Source organism: Cyprinodon tularosa, unplaced genomic scaffold, assembly GCF_016077235.1.
Source record: "Cyprinodon tularosa strain WSP-4 unplaced genomic scaffold, ASM1607723v1 ctg678, whole genome shotgun sequence".
NCBI classification, from domain to species: domain Eukaryota; kingdom Metazoa; phylum Chordata; class Actinopteri; order Cyprinodontiformes; family Cyprinodontidae; genus Cyprinodon; species Cyprinodon tularosa.
Genome location: NW_024039427.1, coordinates 336,104 through 352,385, shown reverse-complemented (window position 1 = coordinate 352,385; position 16,282 = coordinate 336,104). Strand labels below are relative to the sequence as shown.

Below are 16,282 nucleotides of genomic sequence, written 5' to 3'. Positions count from 1 at the left end.
TGGTTGGATAGAGGGATGATCAATGGATGAATGGACAGATGGACGGATGGATGGATGGATGGATGTTGGATTGATGAATGGATCAATGATGGATGGATGAACGGATGGACAGATGGATAGTTGGTTGGATAGATGATGATGGCAGGATGATGCACTGATGCACATTCTGCTTCATTCTCTCTCTATTTTCCCACTCTGCAGAATCTGTTAGTTCAATCTCTAACGTTCTGCTCTCTCTGCTTTTCCTCAGAGTAGCTTCGCCTCACCTGTTCCTGTTTGGCTGTGACTCCATCCTGGAAAGAAATATCAGCTGATCTGCTGCCATCAACACCTTTGTTTATAGATGTTGGAGATCGGCCTGTTTTCCAGTGTGGTCCTGTGACTGAGTGGATTTGCTCTCTTCATCCTCTGTCATGGGAGCTGGCTCGGAGCTCGTCTGCCTGGCTGTGTGTTTCCTGGATGGGGCCGCCTTTTACAGCTGCTTTTTGTGTCTCTGCTTCCGTCTCCTTGAACCCCAGTGGGCCTCAGCAGATGGCCGCTCACACTGAGCCTGGTTCTGCTGGAGGTTTCTTCCTGTTAAAGGGAGTTTTTCCTCTCCACTGTCGCTACAAGCATGCTTAGTGTGAGGGATTGTATTTGAGTCAATGAGTCGATGCAATCAACTGTTTTTCCTTATATAGAAAACTTTGTATCAATTTGACTGTATGATCTGGTTGAACTGTAAAGTGCCTTGAGATGACATGTGTTGTGAATTTGGCGCTATATAAATAAACTGAATTGAATTGATGGATGGATAAATAAATAGATGGATCGATGGATAAATACTAAAATGGATCGATGGGTGGACTGATGGATGAATGTATTCGACATATGGATGGATGGATGGATGGATGGATGGATGGATGAATGGATGGATGGATGGATGGATGGATGGATGGATGGATGGATGGATGGATGGATGGATGGATGGATGGATGATGATGATGATGATGATGGATGGATAATGCACTGATGGATGGATGGATAAATAAATAGATGGATGAATGTATTGGACAAATGGAGGATGGATGGACGGACAGACAGATGGATGGATAGATGAATGGATGGATGTTTAGAAGGACAGCATTGCTTTCCTCTCTGTGGTCTGTCCTTGGCCTCAGTGCTGAGGGCTGTATACTTATGAAGAAAATATGTTTGCATTAAATTCCTGCTGAGGCATTTCTGTGTTCAGTTTCCAGGACAAAACTACATCAACAGCAATGTCAATGTTCTAAAAAGGTCAATTATGTCCATTTGCAAGGTTTGCAGGACAGCCTGCAAGTAGGTGACTGCTGTGTTGATGACAGCTTCTGAATCCTGCTGGACTAAATCCCTCCATCAGGAGGACAAAGCGCTTTTCTGCTGTGAACTGACTTGATGCTGTGATGAATGTCTGACTTTAAACCTGATGGAGTCATTAAATCGGGGAGGAGTACCGTCACCCATCAGTCTTGGGTTGGTAACCACGGAGACCATGTGGGGGATGGACATTACTTTTGACCGAGGACCTACTCTGATAGGAGAGCGTTTCTCCAAACATCTAACAGAGGACTCTACTCGATTGATACTCTTTGGACATAAGGCAGGTTATTTTTGATTGTATATTTTGAAATATTAAAAATAAAATCTTTGATACCAATCATTTTCTGTTTGCACTAATAACAACCCAAACTCTAGAACAACAAAGGAATATTTTTATTGAGACACTCAGAAACAGTAGACACTAAAAAACATACAAGGAACAGTAATGTGTAACAGCGTCCATAAAAAAATCTAATAGCAAATTAGAATTACTTTGTTAAAATACACTCACTGGTCACTTTATTAGGTACACCTGTCCAACTGCTAGTTAACACTTAATTTCTAAGCAGCCAATCACATGGCATCAACTCAGTGCATTTAGGCATGTAGAGATGGTCAAGACAATCTCCTGCAGTTCAAACCGAGCATCAGTATGGGGAAGAAAGGTGATTTGAGTGACTTTGAACGTGGCATGATTGTTGGTGCCAGAAGGGCTGGTCTGAGTATTTCAGAAACTGCTGATCTACTGGGATTTTCACGCACAACCATCTCTAGGGTTTACAGAGAATGGTCCGAAAAAGAAAAAACATCCAGTGAGCGGCAGTTCTGTGGGCGGAAATGCCTTGTTGATGCCAGAGGTCAGAGGAGAATGGCCAGACTGGTTCGAGCTGATAGAAGGGCAACAGTGACTCAAATAACCACCCGTTACAACCAAGGTGGGCAGAAGAGCATCTCTGAACGCACAGTACGTGGAACTTTGAGGCAGATGGGCTACAGCAGCAGAAGACCACACCGGGTGCCACTCCTTTCAGCTAAGAAAAGGAAACTGAGGCTACAATTTGCACAAGCTCATCGAAATTGGACAATAGAAGATTGGAAAAACGTTGCCTGGTCTGATGAGTCTCGATTTCTGCTGCGACATTCGGATGGTAGGGTCAGAATTTGGCGTCTACGACATGAAAGCATGGATCCATCCTGCCTTGTATCAACGGTTCAGGCTGGTGGTGGTGGTGTCATGGTGTGGGGAATATTTTCTTGGCACTCTTTGGGCCCCTTGGTACCAATTGAGCATCGTTGCAACGCCACGGCCTACCTGAGTATTGTTGCTGACCATGTCCATCCCTTTATGACCACAATGTACCCAACTTCTGATGGCTACTTTCAGCAGGATAATGCGCCATGTCATAAAGCTGGAATCATCTCAGACTGGTTTCTTGAACATGACAATGAGTTCACTGTACTCAAATGGCCTCCACAGTCACCAGATCTCAATCCAATAGAGCATCTTTGGGATGTGGTGGAACGGGAGATTCGCATCATGGATGTGCAGCCGACAAATCTGCGGCAACTGTGTGATGCCATCACGTCAATATGGACCAAGATCCCTGAGGAATGCTTCCAGCACATTGTTGAATCTATGCCACGAAGAATTGAGGCAGTTCTGAAGGCAAAAGGGGGTCCAACCTGTTACTAGCATGGGGTACCTAATAAAGTGGCCGGTGAGTGTATATTTATATTAAAACTCTTTTCACTCCACAAACAGTAAGCCATGTTGCAGACCACACTTTGTTCCATAGAAAGCTTATATATCTCCACTGCCTGACTTGTTGGGTTGTGAAGCTAAGTGAGCTCGGTACCGTAAATGAGCTCACAACAACAAAAGTTCCCATGATCACATCCAGGTCTGCTGGGAAAATAAAACCTGAGGACTGGGAGCAGGAATATCCTTTAAATATCATAATAGAAACATTGACAGAAAATGTCCCTCCATCCTCTGACTCAGTTAGTGTAAAGATAAAACTGACAGAGAAGATATTTTCTGCTCTGTGATACAAAGTGTTGCAAGTAGAGATTACAAATATGAATTTGAGCCTTTGACAGGAAGGGGTTTCTGCTTACATAGACACAAACAGCTTTTCCAACATTTATCACACATAGCAGCGGAAAGCAGCATTTTATTACTTAAAGGATAAGACTGACAGGATTCTGCACCTTTTTTATTAGTCATATATTTCTTAAAAAAATAAAAGCTAAAAAAATATATATATATATATCTTGTGTATATATTCAGCTATAGATCTATTAAAACAATTGCAAATGTCTTAATTCTTCATTTAGAGTCATAACATGAGTTCAGTTGTATTTGCACTCTCACAGATTTTCTTTTCTGACCTTAATTTTGCTTGGTCTCAAAACACAAACATAGAAAAACTGGAGTGAATATGTTTTACATTGGGGCTAAAAGTCCATCCCCTCAGAAAAAGAAAGTAAGAGTGACAGCCAAACACGGTGGTGGTGGTGTGATGGTCTGGGACTGCTTTGGTTCCTCAAGATGTTGAACAACTAACAGCAACTAATGAAACATGAACTGTGCTCCCTTGCCGAAATTCATGAGAATGTCTGCCTATCGTATGCAGCGGGTTCCTAAAACATTTCAGTAGGACTCCAAAAATACAAAAAAGAAAATGCAGCTTCAACTTAAATGAGTCGCTTCAAGTAGGAACAAAGGGGTTGAAATGAGTTTACCCAACTTAATTTTAACTTAACAAATTAAGTTGGACAAACTTGATTTAATCACTTGTTACAAATAGAAGTGATTAATTTAAAGGAAAAGTCAGCTCATATTCAGAATTCAAACTTCTTAAAGTACTTTAAAAATGAAATTATTCCATCCTGTTCAAAAAATGATCAGTGTTTCTAATTCAGAGTAATTTTCATTTGAATGTGCTTTACTGGAGGCATCCATGTTTGTCAAAGAACACTACTGCCACCTACTGGTTTGTGACGTCACGGTGCGGTATCGGCTGTTGATCAAGGCTTTACGTACCGTGACGTCACTGCTGGAAATTGTCAGGAGCGAGGTGTTACTATATTTGGGCAAAAATGGCCGCTCCCAGACTCAGTGATCACAAAGAAAATTATTGTTTTTATTTTTTTACTGACTAACCCTAAATTCATTAAATCACTGCAAACGTATTAGTTTTAGGTATAGATACTGGACTTTTCCTTTCAGTTGGGGCAGCCTTTTCTTTTTAGAATGGACCAATGCTAGAGAATGCCCACTAAAACGCTTATAATTACTGCATGTTTATTAAAAATAAAAAAGAGACAGTTATATTTCAAATTTTATTCTATAATTTGTTTATTACTTAATCCATCATTTAATTGCAGTTAATTAATTAAAGGTACATTCTACAATTGAATCTGAGTTATATCTTCAACGAATAAATAAACTAGAGCTGAAGTATAGAGAGTCTAAAATGCCTTTAGCTGAGAGAGCGACCCACTTAGAGCAGGAATTATACCTAGATTCTAAAAAAAAAAAAAATATTTCTTTATTTAAGATAAAAAACATATTCATCTGTCAATCAGCTCTAACCAGAACTCCTCAAGTGAACAAGTTTTAGTTTCACCTGGTTTAATTTCATAAACGTATTCTTAAGGAATCCTTTTCTATCCAATTATTAACCGATTAATCGAAAAAAATAAATGAGAGATTAATCAACTAATAAAATAATAATTAGTTGCAGCCCTAAAATAAATGTTTATCTGCATATTTCTTCGAACATTTACATTTAGGTATTTCATAATATGTTTTAGCCCTCCATATACATTTAGAGATCACATTATAATGATTCTGATAAGCATCTTTTGACCCCCACCCCCAGTTGGTGACTTGCAACCCCCCGGGGGGGTCCCGACTCCACTGCTTTGGGAACCACTGATATTTGGCTCTTTGCAGAACCATCGCAGCAAGAACTTCCCGGCACAGCAACTTTCAGCAAGGACTTTGCATGTTCTCCTCCTGCATACATGGTTTCTCTCTGGGTACTCCACCTTCCTCCCACAGTCTAAAAACAAATCTAATTTTTTTTTTTTATTTTGTTGCAAATATGCGACTTGGATCTGATCTTTTCATGACAGTCTGAACGAGACAGATCTGATTTGTTCCAATGCGATCCAGGCCACTTGGCTCTGTGGTCCTGAATCCGACACGAATCAGATCTTTTCAAATGCAGGTCACAATCATCCAACCTGAGCATCATTAATACTCAAATAAGGTCCCTATTGTGTGCCTTTCTTTAAGCCTTCTTGAAAAGATTGTGTTGTTAATGCACTCACTGAGGTTGGGAAACTAATGAAAGGTTGATAATTGCGCTCCAGCTCTACAATCCATGTTTACTTCCGTAAACAGGAAGCACACTTGCTTGTGACATCATTGCGTCCTCTACTGTGCATGCAGGACACTTCTGTTATATGAATGTAGTTCACACAGGAGATCACGTACAAGTCGCATATATTTATAAATGTGGAAGAGAGTGCAAAAGAATCGGATTTCACACAAAAAAAACAACGAACTGACAACCTCTCCAAGATTTCCTACGCCTTCCACCCTATGTATGATCTGCTGAACTGTAAAGTGCCTTGAAATGAGTGTGAATTGGCACTATAGAAATGAACTGAATTGAATAGAACCTCCCACTGACCCAGGTGGACAAGAAGTAGAAGATGGGGGAGGGTTTTGGAGAGAATTGAAGTAAAATGGTGGGATCTTAAAAAAGCGGTCACTGCAGGAAAACACGTCTAATGTGGCTGAATTAGAGCGGGCCAAAGCTTACCCACTGATATAAGATTCATTATCAGTTAGCAGAAGAATTAATGTTTCAGCCGAGGTTCTTTTAGGTTTAGAGATGAACTATTTTTCCACCAATGTGGATCTTAAAAAAATAAATTAATTAAAACCAGGAAATTTGTAAGGGGACATTTACTTTTTCACAGTATGTATAGAAATGTGTTTTTTTTTGTTTTGACCATAACAGAAAAAAAAGAATCCAAGAAGATAAATGTGTTCCCCCCCCCCCTAAAATTAAGGTTAAGAAATCCCAATAACCTTGAGGAGAACGTTTAAACCAGAACCTTCTCAAATTCTAAGTCATTGCATTGACTCTGTTTTTTATTTATAGATACTAGGATGGGATGATACTTGTGTTTGATTTTTCTCTCTTTCTACTTCATCACTTCCTAACAAATACAGACAAGTCAAGCGAGAGAAAAAAACAGAGTAATTTGGTGTAAATGCAGAGCAGTGATGGAGGTCGACCTGATTTAAACAAGATGGTTTTTCCACAGGCGGCTGTCAGGATGGCCGGTAGTCATTTAGTTCAGGTCACATACGGGGAGAATTCTACGGAGCCCCTCTGATGACATGGTAAAAAAAAAACAGTTTAATTGTGGCCACGAAGTAGTATTTCGTGCGCACGAAGTAGTATTTCGCGGCCACGCAATAAGTATAACGTGCGCAAGAAATACTACTTCGTGGCCACGCAATAAGTATAACGTGCGCACGAAATACTACTTCGTGGCCACACAATAAGTTTAACGTGCGCACGAAATACTTATTAATAATATCAATAAATCCACCCCTGTTTTCAGGCTTATGTTAACTGTAATTACTTATCTTGGACAGGCTGCTATGTAAACGGGCCTTTAGTCCTTCGTTTAGCTATGCTGCGGTTGTTTACGCTACGCCTTTCCCACCTAAAATGGCGTCTTAGCAACAAATGTCACGTGACTGGAAAAAAACCAACTGGGTAAGCAAATCGAGTGCGCCTTAGACCTTAGAGAAGGCGCGCTTGATTTGCTTACCCAGTTGTCCAGGAATGATATTAATATTATTAATAAGTATTTCGTGCGCACGTTAAACTTATTGCGTGGCCACGAAGTAGTTTTTCGTGCGCACGTTAAACTTATAGGGCTTGGTCGTCATGACGTAAGCACTTTGCGTTGCCGCCATATTGACGGCCTCTTTTACCGCGGCTCAGACTACTTTCTATGACTACCGCATACTGTACTCCTTCTCAGTGTTGGGCAAGCTACTTGTCCAGTGTAGTGAGCTAAGCTATCAGCTACTCAACAATAAATTAAGCTTCACTACACAACAGCTACCACCTAAAGAATTATAGCAAGCTAAGTTACACTAATGTGTTAAAAGTAGCTTAGCTACATCAGAAGCTACTTAACGTTGTACCAACCTAATGTCAATTCAAAATGAGTCTGACACACTAGTTAAAATATTTATTAAAGATCAGCCAATGACATATCACAGTGTAAACATTGCTTTATGATCAGCATATTAAAATAAAAACTAAAGTAATTACTAGTAGACAAACTAGTAAACAATCTGCTGTTATTAGAACCAAATTAAAGGTACTGTGTAGTGTTCTACACACCGAGACATGGCTATGAGTTTGCATTCAATGGACATCTCTAGGGAAAACAAAACCCTACAAAAGACCTCAATTAAACAGTTGATTCAAGTAACAAACAAAACTGTTTACAAAAGAAGATGAAAAAATAAAGAAGCTAATTAAGAGATACATATATATACTGTATGTCTCACCATTTAATTTAATTTCTACCTACATATTTATTCATTGTATTTTTGGAGGCAATTAATTGAATGCTTATTTATTTATTTATTAAGCATTTATTTATTTATGTATTTATTTTATATACGGTAGAGCTGTTCCTCCATAAATAAAAACATCTTGTCTGTGCAAAGCCTAAAAACAGATTTATGTAAACATCCTGTCAGGTAAACTAGGCCATGAAAACACAATATCGAAGTTTCACTACTGCTCTCTAATTAGAGTATCTTAGTGGCACATAGATATGGGAGAATTATCCTGCCATAATGCAAGAGCACATCATTTCAATTTGAGAAAAGAATTTCATCTTCTTGCGTCGCTACTTGATCAAAACAATAACGTCGCTACAGGAAAGTTACTTGATAAATAAAGCAGCGACGCTACGGTGAAGCTACTGGAAAATGTAGTTAAACTAATAGCTTCGCTACATGTAGCGGCGCTACTGCCCATCACTGCTCCTTCTCAGCCTGATTAATTTCACCTTAACTTGATTTCAACCATGGTAAACCGTTGCTGTAATGTGGGCTGTAACAGCTCAACACATGATCGCCATGGGAACAACATAGAAAATGGGTTAACTTTCCACCGCTTTCCTGCCTGGAGGCGTAACCATGGAGACCAAGCGTCAGAGATAAAGAGTCGTCGGCTAGCTTGGATCGCGGCTGTAAGACGACCGAACATAACTTTCCACAGTATTCCAATGTCATTGAGAGTGTGTTACCTGCATTTTCATTCTGGTAAGTTAAAGATGCACGGTTTTATTTTACAGCCTACTTTGTTTCTTTCCTTCAAAGTTGGGATCTTTTACGGGAAAATAATAAAAACGGCAGCGGGAAAAGGCTCAAATACGTGAGAAACCCGGAGGGTTGGCAGTTAACGTTACTAACTACACCTTTGAAACACATAGCAGCTAGTTAAAAGTACATTACATGCGTGAGTGGTTGTTAGCATTAGCGGTTAGCAGTTGCTAAACTAGCAGGTTCCAGAGCCCCTCTGATCAAAGCTTACCTTCGTACGGATTACTCTGTTCCCACTGTTTGCTGGCTTTATGATGTGCAGCTCCTGAACCCATCCATTCATGAACTGCATATGAGACTCCAAGGACTTGTAGCTTGGGAACTGTTTTGAAGTATAGGCGCTCACTCATCGGTGCTCCACTCATTGTTTGGAACTTTATCTGGATCCAAATTATTAATAATGCTGATTTTGTCAACATACCGGTCCCTGGCTTCTCTATTTAATGTGTCCTGGTAAATTCCAGATCTTGTTCGGGATTTTAACATCTTTTTTCTCTCTACTTCTACGTCTCTTCTTTCAACAACAACTTTGTATCAGAGCTATGTTTACGTTTGCGTAGCCGTCAATATGACCGCGACGTCCCACAATGCAACGTGGATCCCGAGCCCTATTGCGTGGCCACGAAGTAGTATTTCGTGCGCACGATAAACTTATTGCGTGGCCACGAAATACTACTTCGTGGCCACAATTAAAACATTTTTTTGACCATGTCATCAGAGGGGCTCCGTAGAATTCCTTATGTAGCCTGATAAAAGAAAAGCAGTAGAAAAAGGAAAGGTGTCTGATGTCAAATGACAAAAAAAAACCGCTAGTGTCTCTTTCAGGTAATCTTATTAGAGCCATTTAGAGGCTCATTGGATGCTAAATCATTTGGAAAACATTTTGGAGGGGAATGAAAAGCTCTCCCACGCATAGTGGTTTTGACATCCAGCCAAAGCTTGGATCATATTGGTGAGATACCAGAACCCAGCCTCATACTAATGACCTAATCTAACTCCATCAAGTGTTTTTAGTGCGATCGAATGTGTCCAGAAGGCAGCCTCAGTGTCTGGTGACCTCACTCTCTGGGAATAGATCACTCCCGGCCTCAACAACCACAGCGGATGCAGATCAAATCATTTGAAACCTCCCTCACTGTTCTATAAACGTATCAAACTGCATCCAGATCACACCGTTTCATCCCAGTGCTTAAAGCGTTTACTGTTACCATCCCTTCATGTGATCCTTTTATGCTAAAAAGGCAGAATTTTGACAAACTTATCCATTAATTTCACTTGCTGGTGGCGAACATTCATAAAAAAGAGCTAACATTTGATAGAAACTGTCTACACATGGCAGGACTGCGGCTGAGTTTTAAGTAGCAAACTTTTCAAACCTCACGCGGAAAGACGGCGCCAACAGAAGCGTTAACCATTTAGATGGTGGCAGTGTTACAAAGCTACTTCAAATGACGGACAGAAACACATCGCTCAAACATTTAAATATGGGAAAAGCTTTGGGTTGGGTACGTTGCCAACTGGTACGTTTCACTGAGCTGTTTCATCACTGCTTCTCCCTCTATCTCTACCTAAAGACAGGTTTCGGGGCAGGCAGCCATGTTACCATTCGGCTGCAGATCTTTTAAGAACCTCTCCACCTCCTGGGAGTCCACCGTCACACTCTTTGGCCGGACGTCATCTCTTCCCTCCGTTTTCTGCTCCTCCATAACCTTCTCTTGCTCTTCTTTCTCTCCCTTTTCTTCATCATCGTCTCCATCTGCCTTGTTGCCTCGCAGCTTTGCATTACATTCATCGGTCAGTGTGATGCTCTCCAGTTTGTCTGCTGGTGGGGGGGGCTTTATCTTGATAAACAGGAAGTTGCAAGTGGCCAGAACCACTCCTGAGACCACCACCTCACATCCTGCCAGCAGGAAGACGTACATGTAGTTCTTGGTAGCATCGAGAAGTCGGCCTGAGAAAAGAAAAAAAAAGGTGATTAGACTTGAGTGGCGCCATTTTGTTTCACAGATTACATTCTAGGGTGGGGTAACTATGTGACTCTGTTTAATTGAAAAAAAAAGGGTTTTAATAGAGCAAATGACTGCAGTATAAAAGGCTTATGAGAACCTATATAACACCAGCTAGGCTTCATCACATGTCCAGTGATATTCCAGATACTTGCACTCAATGTTTATTTGGAAAAAGGAAATCTTCTCCATTGTTTGTGGGAATGTCTTAAAGTCCAGAGGTATGTTATTAAGTGTCTATCTGAATTGTTTAAAGTCGTAGGGAAGCAGCTGTTCCAACCATTGCATTTCCGAATTCTCCGAGTGGTGCCCGACTTTACATGAGTGAATAAAGTGAATGTGATTGGTCGATTATCAAGGGGGCGGGATTGTTGTGGCAGAAGGTTCGCAAGCAAATTTGGTTGTGGCCGGTTTGTCGGAAGCATCTTGCTAACCAGTTAGCAACTTAGTGCTAGTAGGTTCCCAATGGGAAATTCCATTGGGACCAAGTAGCACTAAATTGGTGACTTAGAAACGACGCTGTCAAGGAACGCTATGGACAGAGGAAACATGCAAGAGGAGGAAAGTTTATTGTCGGAGGTCGTGGATGAGTCTTCTCCGTCATCCATTTTTTATTTAGAGGAGGAAAGCGGGGACGAAGATGTTGTGGAAGAGGACGCCAGGGCGGCAGAAGCTTGGTTTGGTGTAGAAGGCTTCCAGCCGTACATGTTTGAGCCCTTGCCTCGCAACGCTGCCAGTTTTGTTAGCTCTACGCCTGCCGAAGACACAGACGTCCATCCCCGTGAACACTGGAACGCAACTCAATGGGAAATTATTCTGATTTCAACCGTTGCGTATATTAGCTGTGACATATGAATCAAGATGATATGACCGAAAAAATTTGATTGACAGATGACCGTTGATATATGATTGGCCGAATTTAGGTGTACAGGCTGACGTAGAACTAAGTGGCCTGCAGAAGATAAGGAAAAAAAACACCACTGATTTTAAGACAGGATATATTTTTTTTTTTTATAAAAAATTCCACATTTTGGGACGATATAGTCTGATAAATAGAACATTTACATACATGTTTTAGCCAGAATGATTTGACATTCAAATATGACTATATTTGAATGTCAAATATAGTCATATTATCAGGTGAGAATCCAATTAGAGGTTAAAATCTGTGTTCTAGGAAAATACCAAATAGAATTTAAACAATCGCAGAAGACAACTACATTGATAGATTACTGACTTCTTCAAGCCAAAAAGAATTGCACTATGCTGGAGGAGCATGGAGGCCCACTCCTCTGGATCTGGAGGAATAAAGCTGCAGGTTCGCTTGGACTGGAAAATCTAACATATATTGCCAAGGGCAAACTTTGAGAATCTATTGGAGCCATATATGAGGATCATAGGGACTGAAGGTGGAGCTTATTGATGGGTGTGTTGAATGGATGTCTTAACTACAGTTTCTATTCATATATTGCCTCCTTATTTTTCTCTGCCTTAATCTAAAGAGCTTCGTATATGTTTGGAACTAGACAAATGCAGGTTTAAATGGTGAATGCATGAGTGAATGTAAGTACATTTTACAAGGTTAAGTTTGCTGTCTGTAAGTTTGTTGTGGAAAAATAAAAGCAAGAAGAAAAAAAGAGCAAATGATTGTTATCAAAATTTTAACATTTTCCTTTGAAGGATCATTGTTCATTGCCTCATCAGGTCAGGGATCCTTTAACTTTATTTAAAACCTGCAGATCTTCAGTCCTTCTCTTTGTTTGTGCCTGAAAAGACATGAAAACCTTGAAATCCTGATTTGAACCAAAATAAAAAGGCTGATTTACTATTTCTATTGTATTTTTATATTATTCACCTAAACTTTCTGAAGTGAATGTTTAAGCAGTGGGTGTTGTGGGGCCAATTGAAAAAAGTTTCCCTGAGTGTCCCTCCAATTTAGTGGTGGACCGTAGCTTAAACCCAATTTACACTAGCCTGTGCCGAGATCGGCCCGAGTACAGTAACCGAGATAACGGTTGAGTGGAAATTGCCCGCAAACTGAATCGGACCGTGCCAGACACAACCGAACTGCGCTAAACTGGAACTAGTTCATCAGTAAGGCTCGGCACGGTTCAGTTCTGGCTCGGTTCTCAGATAACAAAGAGCGCATGAGCAGACCGCCTCATCTCGTTACAGTCAGCCTCTGCAACCATGACATTTCAGACATTCATAAAAATACTAGCTTCCCTACTGTGCCACATGATTTCCAGAGATGATTCTTCTTAGCAGTGTGATGAACCCAGGCTCAGACTGGTAATCAATGATACTGGGCATTTGCCCGATGAGCTGGTCCTAATTTCAGCATTCAAGGGCCGGCCCTCCTTAAATCATACCGGCCTCAACACTTACTCTCCTGCCAAATCACCTACCTGTGACAATAAATTACTGAAGGAGCTCAAGAAGTAATCCAATGTTAACTCCCTAAATGATGCATGCAGTATATATAACCCTTCCTTGTCATGCACATCCTTGTGACGGTTGGCATATGGTATCATTTTCTATTTCTTTAAACTGTAAAATCTTTGCAAAAAAACTAAATTATAATAAAACTAAAATGCTTTCTTTAAACCAAACTACGATGTTCCTTTTATATTTGGTCATTTGAATATTTTGCACAAAAAAAAAATGTTGCAGTGCATGATGGGTTTTTGCATCTATGACATCATTCCATTTCATTTCCCACATGCCACCTAGACTCGCAGTGAATGCTAACACACCGAGCTGACATGTATTAATGCATTCATTCTTGAAGAACTGCCTGTCTGCCTCTATATTATATTGTTTTATGTTGGTGTTTTTACAACACCTAGGCTTATGTTGTAGACCTAGTATGTGTGAGCACCTGTCTGGCTGGCTTTGTGCAACTGTGGACGTTACGCAGCAGCAGTCACTGTGGCGTCCGTGTTAATAACCAAAGCCAGTAAAACCGCATCATAGACGTCTTGGTGACGGCTGTCGTGTGATGCTTGAAGATAGATCGGTTATTCCACAATGTGTATAAGAGAATGGATAGGGAATCGAATCATTTCATAGAATTGATAAGGGAATCTGTCACATCATTGAGCCGGTGGCGTCTGATCTAACAAGCCGAAACGACTCCGCTTGAAATAGATAAACAAGGAGCAGCTCTGGTGAGAGGGATTCACACAGATAAAAGAGAGAAACAATAAAGCATACTGACTATACGCCCTGGCTTCCTTGCATGATGATCTCCATTTCTTAGTTTCCGAACCCAGCATGATGGTGTCAGCAGACACACAGCGGTGGGGGAACAGAGGGCACGGAGCTGCCAGCGAGGGGTTAAATCCAGCTTTTTTTTAGCCAATCGTTTTTTTTTAAGCAAACACTGATTTACTCTCTACCTTATAGTCTCAATAGAAACTCTCACCGGTGAAAGTTCTTGGTCACTCTTGCAGCTTTCTCCATGATCTATGCCATTCTACCTGCAGGATCCGGGTTCATAATTGGCCTGTGACCCTCAGCAAAGATCATCCCCAGTTTGAGTGCTGATGGCTCGGCATATATTTAATCACACATGCCAGGCAGCGTCACTGTGGCGCGACGGCTGCCGACACTTTGTGAAGTCCAATAAAGCTAGGGATACACTGTACATTTTTTCAATCGTTGCACGCAGCTACAGCTCAACGAAACCACAGGGTTTTAAAGCTCACAGCTCACCATGTTTGTTCTCACACTGTGCGACACGACGCTCTGATGCGTTCTACCTGCTCACACTGCACGTCTGAAAACCACATCAGACTCAGCTCAGCGAGATGGCGCTACTCGGACTCGTCTATCAGGAAGCGAAACGAGTTGAAGAGGAATATGAAGCTCACTAGAGTGAAACGTGCTGCCTTGGCTATTTGGGCAATTTAGTGCTGAAAGCCCTAAAAAGAAAAGGCGACGACGTATTTGGACAAAGACATGGCTGAGCTAACGTGTCTACTACGGTCTGTCAATTTTACAGAAAGAACTTAATTTCACTCGGACCCCCGCCATGCTTCTGCGTTTTCGTCTGAGAGGAAGAAGAAGAATCCTCGTTTGCCCACTGAGCGATTTGCCCACCACCACCTTACGACGGCCGACTGAATTTCAAAAGTTTGATTTTCTCCCAACCTTACGGTTCCTGATGGGGAGGTGGTCTTGTGGGGCTGATCGCCCCTTGTTATCCCTGTATGCTACACGATGCACGATCAGGTTGAAAGTTGGCCCGATTTAAAAATTCTTGCCCTGGAGGATCGGCCCGAAAAGGGCAATAAATTGTACAATGTGTTAACCAGAAATCCTGCTTTAAATAATCCAATTATGTAAATTCTTTAACATCCTCAGAGCAACGAGGCTCAGTTAGATGGCAGGAATCGAATCGACATTTACTAACCTGCACCCGGAGGTCCCACCAGCACAGCAATAGCCTCCATTAAAAGAACAAGGCCGATGGCGCTGGAGAACTTTTCAGTGCCAACGATGGTCATTAGCACCTCGAATTGTAGCGCGCCCACCATGCCATAGGAGATGCCGAAGAAGATGCAGAAAACTACCAGAGCTGCGTAGTCCTTGGACTGGAGGGAAATTAGCACAAAAAAAAAAGATTCAAACAGAGAGCAGTATCCTCTTTTCTCTTAGCTCATAACAAACAGGTCTCCACCCACCTGTGACCCAATGAGGTCAGCAACTCCGTTGAAGAGCATTGCAAAGCTGAAGAAGTAGACGCAGCGAGGTCGAACCCATTTCAGTCCAGCGAGGATGCCACAGGTTGGTCGAGCAAACATATCAATGAAACCCAGGATGGTGAGCAGCAGGGCAGACTTCGTGTCTTCGTTTCCCAGCTCCTTAGCGTAGCTCACAACAAACACAGGGGGCACAAACAGGCCGAGCACCATGATGGAAGCTGCTACTGTGTAGATGACGAACCCCTTGTCTTTAAACACGGAGAAGTCCAGAAGTTTCTGCTTCTTCTTCTTCCTCTTTATCTCTAACTCCTCTAATTCCTGGTCATGATCCTCTGCCTGATCTTTGGCCTTCGGAGCAACCAGAGGCTTCATGAGGGCCCCACAGACACAGCAGTTCAGTAGAATCCCACCCAGGATGAGGAAGCCCCCCCTCCACCCGTACTGGTACTGAAGAACCTGACCCAGAGGGGAGAGGCAGCAGAGGGCCACGGGGCTTCCAGCGGCGGAAAGGCCGTTTGCCAGAGGACGCTTCTCACTGAAGTAACGGTTGAGCATGATCAGAGATGGCTGGAAGTTCAGAGCTAATCCCAGACCTTCAGCAAAGAACAGGAAAACAGATGTTTACATAAATATAAAATTTAACTTGCAAAACCAGGAGATCATCTGCATGAAGGAAAAACACACAAACCAACGACTGAAGGAGATAAAGTTTGGGTTTTAGGCAAGGCAGGTTTACTTTAGCAATAAATGAAAAAACATCATAGGAAACATTGCAGTGACAT

At 41.6% G+C, this 16,282-nt stretch overlaps 1 protein-coding gene across 1 annotated transcript in view; it reads right to left on the bottom strand.

The window, feature by feature from the left end:
- Positions 1-9,564: 9,564 nt before the first annotated feature.
- Positions 9,565-16,282, bottom strand: part of si:ch211-234h8.7 (uncharacterized protein LOC561627 homolog) — a 35,553-nt gene continuing 28,835 nt past the window's right edge. The window contains exons 5-7 of the mRNA XM_038267566.1: positions 15,480-16,093; positions 15,209-15,389; positions 9,565-10,736 (exon numbers count right to left, since the gene is read on the bottom strand). Coding sequence (XP_038123494.1) covers positions 10,354-10,736; positions 15,209-15,389; positions 15,480-16,093 — 1,178 coding nt within the window. The 3' untranslated portion in view covers positions 9,565-10,353. The remainder of the gene's footprint in view (positions 10,737-15,208; positions 15,390-15,479; positions 16,094-16,282) is intronic.